We start from the raw sequence: 10389 nt of genomic DNA, 5'->3' as shown, positions 1-10389 counted from the left end.
GTGTGGGGTTGGTGTGATTCTAATAACCTGCTATTTAGATGGGACTCCCTGTCCCTTTCTACTGTGCAGGAGGACTAGACCCATCCGTAATAGATACAGTGAAGAGAACAAAGAGAAAGCAACTGAGTGGGCAAGCAGGGCATGACCTGTGTCTGCTGAAAACTTAGCAACACAGCCCTGTTCACTTTTGCTGGGAAGATGCACTGGGGACACAACAGACCTGCAAAGATAGCACTAGAACTGATTAGTAGCCAAAACTGAGATTTCAAAAGGGATGCTACCATCGAGCCAACAAGAACTGAAAGGCTGCTTTGTGGCTCCCAGTCTTCTCATCCTTACTTTTCCCGTTTCTCCGTGAGTTTCTAATTGGTGACCTTTACAAGTGTCCATGAATTCATTAACTTCTTATACGTGTATCCTTATAAATAATGATGCATTTCTGTCATCAATTCAATGCTCATCCTTTGATTTTTTACTGTAAAACAGCACAGTCAAGAGAAGTTTTAAATTGTTTCCTATGATTATAAAATAATATATCTACACTCTAAAATTCAAATTATGTAATGCTGTGTATTATTTAAAATCTATTTAAATCCCAACCATCAGAAATTGCTAGTCTAAACAGTGTGTTGAGTATTTTCATCTACGCTTTTTAATGCACACAGAAAATGTATGTGTACACAGCTAGGTTGATAAAAAGTTTATGCAAATGATATAATCTTGTACCAACCTCACTTGCTGTAATAAACTAGTATATTGCACACCTTTACACTAGACCCACCTAATTTACATTCTGCAGCTCTATAGTATGTTTTATTCTCTAAGATTGTGGTCTCTCTGGTCAGGCACTGACTTCCCTTAGTAATACTGGGCTACTGCTAAGATCTGCATGCTGGTTGCTGTGAGCTCCACTCCCTTCTTTGTTACCAGCTGACCTCAGGTGGTCTGGCCCTATGGATTCCCCAGGGTCCCTCAGGAGCTGAGACAGAAGTGAGATTCCTGGGATGTGCCTTAGAATACTGGGGAAACTGAATCTACCTTTAGGTTCTTTGTGCCCACTGGAGAAGCTGTAGGCCCAGGGGATCCCTCACACACACTGCCTTCTGGATAAGGGGTGAAGTGGCCAAAGAGAAACTGGTTCTCTTCCCCTTCTAATGCAGCTCTCTTGAGATCTGCGGTCCAGCAAATTGTTCTATTCTCACCTCCATGTTCTGAGAATTTTTTTAATTCAAATTGTAGATGTTTGCTTCTTTTTTCTTTCTTTCTTTCCTTCTTTCTTCCTAATATTTTTGATTAACACATAATACATGTAAATTTTTATGAAGTACAGTGCAATATTTCATCACATGTATACAGTGTAAACTGATCAAAATAGGTGATTAGCATTTCCATTTCTTTACATTTTCTTTGTGTTCAGAAACTATGTCCTCCTCTATTTCTTCATAGAAGATATAATACATTATTGTGAACCATTGACAACTTCATAAAGTTTATGGCAAAAAAAAAATCTTGCCTGTGGATAGTTACTTGTTGGACATCCTCTTAGGAAGACTGAAGCCATGAATCCTTTATTCCACCATTTGCTGACGTCACTCTTAAGCACTGTTGTTCTGAGATCCTTTAAGTTCTTCTCTCTTCCTTGATTTTAGTGTTGTTCCAGATGTCCAGTTTTACAAGGAAAGGTAGCAGTAACCTGGGCATGCTCATATCATTTTTAAGACAAATGCTTTTAAAATTCTCCATTTTGATGACTATGAAGTATTTGATAAAGAGGTACACCATATTAAGGATTTTTCTTTAACTTTCAGAAAAAATTTAAATTATAAATAGATATTATATTTTATCAGTTTTTCTCCATTGTTAGAGATAATCATGTAATCTGCAGCAATGTATTAATAAAAATTAAAATCTGATATCAAAATTATTAATTTTCCTAGAATGGAACTTTATTGATCCAAATGATTTGATTCATTATTCTGTTAGAATAATTTTTATAAGAATGTTCACCCATAAATCTAAGCAGCAATTTTTAAAAAAAAACTAATTTTTTTCTCTTTTTTCTTAACTTTTATTTAATGAATATAAATGTCCAAAGTACGACTTATGGATTACAATGGCTTCCCCCCCATACCGTCCCTCCCACCCACTACCCTCCCCTTTCCCACTCCCTCTCCCCTTCCATTCACATCAAGATTCATTTTCAATTATCTTAATATACAGAAGATCAGCTTAGTATACATTAAGTAAAGATTTCAACAGTTTGCTCCCACACAGAAACATAAAGTGAAAAATAATAGATGATTTTTTTTTAAATGATGATGAAATCAGATCAGACCTATTGTCATGTTTAATCCCAGTGAGGGTCAAGTTGGGAATTGATAATTTCTTTTTTTTTTTTTACAGATCAGTTTAGTATGCATTAAGTAAAGATTTCAACAGTTTGCACCCCCATAAAAACACAAAGTGAAATATACTGTTTGAGTACTCGTTATAGCATTAAGTCTCAATGTACAGCACATTAATGACAGAGATCCTACATGAGGAGTAAGTGCACAGTGACTCCTGTTGTTGACTTTACAAATTGACACTCCTGTCTATGGCATCAGTAATCTCCCTATGCTCCAGTCATGAGTTTCCAAGGCTATGGAAGCCCTCTGAGTTCTCCGACTCTTATCTTGTTTAGACAAGCTCATAGTCAAAGTGGAGGTTCTCTCCTCCCTTCAGAGAAAGGTACCTCCTTCTTTGAAGACCTGTTCTTTCCACTGGGATCTCACTCACAGAGATCTTTTGCCAGAGTGTCTTGGCTTTCCATGCCTGAAATACTCTCATGGGCTTTTCAGCCAGATCCGAATGCCTTTAGGGCTGATTCTGAGGCCAGAGTGCTATTTAGGACATCTGCCATTCTATGAGTCTGCTGAGTATCTCACTTCCCATGTTGGATCACTCTCCCCTTTCTTTATTCTATCGGTTAGTGTTAGCAGGTACTAGACTTGTTTATGTGCTCCCTTTGACTCTTAGTCCTTTCATTATGATCAATTGTGAACTGAAATTGATCACTTGGACTAGTGAGATGGCATTGGTACATGCCACCTTGATGGGATTGAATTGGAATCCCCTGGTATGTTTCTTACTCTACCATTTGGGGCAAGTCAGCTTGAGCATGTCCCAAATTATACATCTCTTCCCTCTCTTATTCCCACTCTTATGTTTAACAGGGATCACATTTTAGTTAATTTTCAACACTTAAGAATAACTGTGTGATAATTACAGAATTAAACCAGTCATATTAAGTAGAACAGACAAAAAAAACTACTAAGAGGGATAATGTATTAAGTTGTTCATTAACAGTCAGGGCTATGCTGATCAAGTCACCGTTTCTCATAGTGTCCATTTCACTTCAACAGGTTTCCTTTTTGGTGTTCAGTCAGTTGTCACCAATCAGGGAGAACATATGGTATTTGTCCCTTTGGGACTGGCTTACTTCACTCAGCATGATGTATTCCAGATTCCTCCATTTTGACAAGCTGAAGTCAGTCTTGAGTATATAGAATCCCAACTTCTATCTCCATCCTGATCTCATGGTTGGATTTGTGGCTACACAAGCTTCATCCTTCTCCACATTTGGGAGAGCTCTGTTTAACAGCTGAAAACAGCCTTAGGAAAACTATGTACACAAAGAAGGGAATGCCCCTCTAAGGGACCAGAGGTCGGGATGATTTGGAGACTCCAGAGCAAATCTAAGAAAGTTGAAGAAAATAGATTTTAAGACTGGGAGAAGAGCAGTGATGTCCAGAAATGGGAAATCAAGTAAGATATGACTAATTCAGGACCTCCAGGATAAGGATAGCATTTAGATTTTCTTATAAGTGAAAAATCTACCAATCTTTCATTCTTACATGTGCAACTAACTCAAAACTAACTTGTGTGTGCAATTAACTCAAAATTAATATGAGTGTCTCAGGGAAGACCATATAACTACTAATCTTTTCTCACAGGGTTAAATAAAGACAATGACATGACCAGGACCCCAAGTCAATTATATGTCATTCTGGGGACCTCAATCTCTGTCTTTAATAATAAGAAGAGAAGCTTATGCCAGTATTCCTTAAATACCTCAGTGGCATTGACTAAACTCACAGAAATATTTGCATGCAAACTTGAAAATGTAGTTATCTTTCTCTCTCTTCTCACCTACTCCACATATCAAATGCATGATCAGGTCTGGCCATTCTTTCAAGAAAAATAAAATATTTTCTAATCTTTCATGCCCTTTGCAATCAAAGGAATAAAGCAATTCCCACCATTCACCAAATGCTCATTATACTCTAATGCCATATTATATATACATATATATATATTCATCTAATATTTGCAAGTTGCCATTCAAGAGACATTTCATAGAACAAAAAAGATAATATTTTTTAAAAAGTAAGTACTAGTACTCTCTTTATTTAAAATGTCTTTGATTTAAGAAGGTATGGAATGTACTCACCAGAACCAGTGGATAAGGACCAAGAAATAGAGTGGCCCTTGCTTTCACTTTATGGAATTTTGCAAATAAAGGTCAATATATGACCTTTGGATAAGCTTCTTGGGTGGCCCTGAAACTTCAATTCCCTATTATTTATGTAAATAAAGACATTGCTGCCTACCAACTACATAATTTATTTCCTTACCTAGTTTCATTACATTATGATGTCCAGAGTTTAACTATTTTCCATACTTATACACCTCTCACTGGAAATTCTTGAGTTCCAGATTCCAGACCACATGGGATGAAGCTTTCAATATAAAAAACAATCTCCAATACCACCACAGTCAATTTTGCCACTGCCCACATCCCTGGTCTTCTCATTTCCCATCTCTACCTCCATGTGGGTTCTCAGCAGCCTAGCCTTTCCATTAAAAATGTACAGATGTGTGAGGCTTCTGCTGAGCATATACCGGTAAAATTGTTATTATTATTTTATTATTTTTATTATTATTTTCCTTTTGTGAAAGATGCTTGAGCTGTGATGGTCAGAAAAAGGTAGTGATGACATATCTGAAAGATCCTTGGATCTTTCTCAATCTGAAGGCAGCAAAAGATTCATAATAATGACCCAAAGATCACAATCTAAAGAGCAGAGCAAAGAGCTTTCACTCATTTGAGGAAGGAGTGCTGTAGAATGGAAAGGCTAGGGAGTCAGACCTGTGCTGGAACTGATGCTCTACTATTCACTAGAGAAGATAGTTGTATTTCTTCCCAAATTTTGTCTAAGGTATAAAGTGGAAAAATAATCCTACTCTACACAATTTTGTGAGGACAAAACATTTAAAAATTGTAAATATTAAGATAGAAAGTTGCATATTATATTATGAATTAGACAAATGAACTTTGGTTAGGTACTAAGAGGTCCACATTAATTGTTGACACTATAGGGGCAGAAAGTAGGCATGAAATACTCAGTACCTGAATATTAATGTATTGTCTGGAGTAACAGATCCTGAAATAGAGGAAATAGCAATAACAAGCGTCTCTATAGACCACCCCTCTCTGTATTCAAAGCCTCCCCTTCAGCAACTTCTGAAATCCCTGTTTTAACTCTTTGGTATGAAATCCATACACAATAGGGTTCAAGGCAGGAGGAATAAGGTGATGAAGGACATTGAGCAGGATGAGGATGTCCATGGGGACACTCTTTCTGGCTACATTTGTCAATACAACCACCAGCAGGATGGTGCTGAAGAATATAATGAGGATGAAGTGGGAGCCACATGTGCTCAAGGCCTTCACTGCAGCCCCCTCGGCTTTGAACCTAAACACAGCCCTTAGAATGAAGGTATAGGAGAGGAAAATGAGAATGAAATCTGATCCCAGCAAGGTCCAACCAGTCACAAATTGGTAGATTCTGTTAAGTGTGAAATTATCACAGGAGAGCCTAGACACAGACAGGTTGCTACAGATGCAGTTCTCAATGACATTTTTTCCACAATAATGAAGCCGAGCAGAGAGAATGGGGACAGGTAAAAGCAGAAAAATATTTCGAGCCACAATGAAGACACTAGCTTTGGCCACAAATTGGTTAGTAATGATGGATGGGTACCGCAGTGGGTGGCAGATGGCCACATAGCGGTCAAAGGCCATGACCATGAATGTGCAGGACTCCATGGTGAGAAAACTGTTCATGATGAACATCTGGAGGAAGCAGGTAGAAAAACTGATGGACCTGAGGTCAAACCAGAAGATGGCCAGGACCTTGGGGATGACGGTGAGGCAGAGCACGATGTCCAGCAGGGAGAGCAGGCTGAGCAGGTAGTACAAGGGTTCATGCAGAGAAGCCTCCAGGCAGATGGTGATCAGGAGGGTGGTGTTGGCCCCCACGGCCACAAAGAAGAGGAGGCTGAGGGGCAGGGACAGCCAGTGCTGCCAACTCTGGTAGTTAGGGAAGCAGATGAGGAGGAATTCAGAGACCAGGGCCGTGTTGTTGCTGAGTAATTTCATGAGATAAATCCTAAGATGAGGAAGTTTCACCTGTGTTTATGGATGATATGACACAGGAATTAGATAAATAGAAAACAAAGCTGTCAAAATATTCACCAACACATTCTTCTTCTGAAAATTTATATATATATAAATATATATATATTTATATATATATATATATAATTTATATATATATATTTATATATATTTATAATATATATATTATATATTATATATATATATTTATAAATATATATATTTATATATATTTATAAATATATATATTTATATATATATTTATATATATATATTATATATATAATTTATATATATATATAAAGACTAATCCCAACTAAAAGCAAATTCAGTGAATATTGATATGAATGGGAAAAGTCTTGGACATTATTTCTGAAGTTAATTTAGAAAAAATAAACTAATATTATAGTAAACAAGATTTCAAAGGAAAATAATAAGTTACCTCATTTAAACATGTTGTAAAGCTACATGTTTCCATGTGATACTAACTTGAGTAATTATAGATCCCATAGGTTTGAAAAACTTGCTAGTTTACAGAGTAATACAGGATTAGTAAATATGCCATAAAATGTTTCTAACCATACAATCCTTTTAGTAAGTATTGCTGACCAAGTTAGTGGTAAAAATTCATTTTTCCTTACCTATTATCATATACCTAAGTAAATTTGAGATTGAAAATTTTATGATATACTCCCAAACCTATTATAAACTAGAAGAAAATAAATGTAAACATTGATTAAATATAAAGAGGACATCCCTCTAAGTACCTGTCATTCTGATTGATTATAATTCTGGCACAACCCATCCTGAACATATTTAAATCCAGCCTGTACAGGTGTAATGCAATGTTCCTATAGAAAGTTGTGCTCAACAGCACATATTTTCATTAAAATTTATGACCACCAATCCCAAATAATTTATATACTTACTAAAATAACTTTTTCTCATTTATTTATTACTTTATCCATTTCAGGAATTTCTTAAATTTTATTCAAATGCTAAATCTCCTCCTTGTTAAGGTAACTTCTCTAAGTGCTATCCAGTGACAGCAGAAACATTGGATACAAATTCCTCCATTTCCCATAACAGACTCAAGCTCATCGACATCCACATCCTTGTGTTCCTCTTTACACCTAGTAGACCTAAAGAAATATCCTTCCTCCAAAGGGCAATCCCTATACCTTTGATTTAGATTCTATCTACCTTGACCTTCTTATGAAATTTGGCTTATTAATTTTCCAGTTGATCTCCTATATATTCACCCTCTCCTAGCCCCTTTCCATGGATATTCACAATGTTCCAACCTCTCCTATTTTAATTATCATAATCCTATTTGATATTAAGATCATAAGTTCATTTTTGAACAAATATACTAAATCTTTTTCTTCTTCCTCCTTCACAAACTTAACAGACCAAAAGAAGCAAAGAACATCTAAAAGAATAAGTAGTTGTTGGCTTTAGTAGTCCAATTTATAAGTGAACAGTATATGAACAAATGACTCTGAGGATGTGGAAATAGAGCAAACATAATGCCATAGGCATTTTAAAGGAGCAAATGTAATGGCATAGGCAAAGTTTAGACGTTAACCTAGAAGAAGAGAGGGTAGAAATTCTAAAATTGCATTGTCTGTCCTGACATAAATGACTAGATAAATTTCACAGAACAAATAAACTTTGAAAGATTTTCAGTATGTTGTGGAGACACAGATTATATATGCAATTTTGATATGTTAAGTTTATGAAATCTGTAACTATTAAAATATGTATGACATGAAATATTGAAGTAGCTTGAATTTATTTAAATGCTCAAAGTCAAAAATGAAGCATTGGAAATCATCAGTGCATACTGAATAGTTGTCAAAACATAGACTTCATAACTTACTTAAGGAGAATATATAGATTAAAATACAAAAATAACCCCATAAGAATGGAACCCTGAAAAACATTGAGATGTAAGTTTATGATCAGAAAATGTAAAGGGGCTGAAAAGGAGAGCCAAAAAGAATGACCAGAGGCATAAATAAATATAATATGGAATGCTCAGATGTGCCCACAAAAAGAATTTTAATAATGGAAGAAAAGAAATCATACATTATATTTGACATTAGGTAATGAAGAACAGTTTTGTGGGAAGAGAAACAGAAGGCAGAAAAACATGACAGCGAAACTTGAGTAAATGGAGACAGGCAAAATGAAGAGTTTGTCTGAAATCTTTACTTCAGCAAACAGCTTTATATGAAGGGCAAAGCCAGTGCAGAGATGTTAACACAGGGATTTTGTTGTAAGGTTAGTAAAAGAAATTTGAATATTCTTAACTTAAAGGGCAATAGACAATAGAAAGAAAAAATATTAATGGTAAAAAGAAAAGGAAGTAAATAAGAGAAAAATCTTAAGGAAACAGTTATTATTACTATTTAAATACTCTTTAAAACACATCGGTGTCTGATTTTCTTTCCCTTCTTCCCAATCCACCATAAAATCTCTGAATTATATAGATATTGGTTTTGTCTATCTTTTTATCTTGGGCCGTTTGTACCTAATGCTCAATGACACCTGAGACTATGATGTTGCTAGAAGAAAATACAGTGGAAACACTTCAAGACATTGGAGTAGGTGATGACTTCTTAAATAAGACCCCCAAAGCACAGGCAATAAAAAAAATTAGACAAATACAATTATATCAAACTCAACAGCTTCTGTACATCAAAGAAAACAATCAATAGAGTGAAGACACGGCCAACAGAATGGGAAAAAAAAGATTTGTAAGCTACTAATTCAAAAGAAGTTTAATATCCAGAATATATTGGCAAATCAAAAAACTCAGCAACAGCAAAACATAACAAATCCAGTTAAGAAATGTCAAAGGACCTCAATAAAAAGTTCTCAAAAGAAGGATCACGAATAGCCAATACAAAAATAAATAAATAAATAAATAAAAATGCTCAATATCACTGTCAGGGAAATGCAAATCAAAACCACAATGAGATATCAATCATCACCATCAAAATGGCTGTTATTCAAAAGAGAGAGAGAATAACAAATTCTGGCAAGGATGTAGAGAAGGGAATTCTTTTTTTTTTTTTTTTTTTTTTTTTGTTTTTGACAGGCAGAGTGGATAGTGAGAGACAGACAGAGAGAAAGATCTTCCTTTTGCCGTTGGTTCACCCTCCAATGGCAGCCACGGCCGGCGCGCTGCGGCCGGCGCACCGCGCTGATCCGATGACAGGAGCCAGGTACTTATCCTGGTCTCCCATGGGGTGCAAGGCCCAAGTACTTGGGCCATCCTCCACTGCACTCCCTGGCCACAGCAGAGAGCTGGCCTGGAAGAGGGGCAACCGGGACAGAATCCGGCACCCTGACCGGGACTAGAACCCGGTGTGCCGGCGCCGCAAGGCAGAGGATTAGCCTAGTGAGCCACAGCGCCGGCCAGAGAAGGGAATTCTTACATGCTGTTGATATGAAGGTAAATTAGTGTAGTCACTGTGGAAAACAGTAAGGACATCTTAAAAAACTAGAAATAGACTTGCCATGTAATTCAGCAATCCCCTAACTAGAAATTCCCCTAAAAGACATGAAAACATTGTATCAAAGAGATAGATACCTGTACCACCATGTTTATAGCAGCACTGTTCACAACAGCCAAAAAGGAACCAACCAAGAACAAAGGTATCCATTATCATACAAAAGGATAAAGAAAACGTGAGATATTTATGCACACTATAATCTGATTTAGCTATAAAAATGATGAGATTCTATCTTCTGCATCAAAATGGTTGCAGTTAGAGGACATCATGTTCAGTGAAATAAGCCAAGCACAGAAACAAACACCACCTGTTCTCCTTTTATGTGGAGGTGAAAATGTTTTCAAAAAATCAAAAAAACAGAAA

The 10389-nt window shown here is 36.2% G+C and overlaps 1 protein-coding gene across 1 annotated transcript; it reads right to left on the bottom strand.

The window, feature by feature from the left end:
- Positions 1–5542: 5542 nt before the first annotated feature.
- Positions 5543–6484, bottom strand: LOC100352131 (olfactory receptor 56A1). The gene has a single exon (XM_089303658.1). The coding sequence runs from the start codon at positions 6482–6484 to the stop codon at positions 5543–5545; it is 942 nt and encodes a 313-aa protein (XP_089159784.1).
- Between the last annotated feature and the right edge of the window lie 3905 nt (positions 6485–10389).

This window comes from Oryctolagus cuniculus, chromosome 1, assembly GCF_051225735.1.
Source record: "Oryctolagus cuniculus isolate XC-2025 breed Fujian yellow rabbit chromosome 1, ASM5122573v1, whole genome shotgun sequence".
Taxonomy (NCBI): domain Eukaryota; kingdom Metazoa; phylum Chordata; class Mammalia; order Lagomorpha; family Leporidae; genus Oryctolagus; species Oryctolagus cuniculus.
Note: the sequence above shows the minus strand (reverse complement) of the source record. Positions and strands in the feature narration are given on the sequence as shown.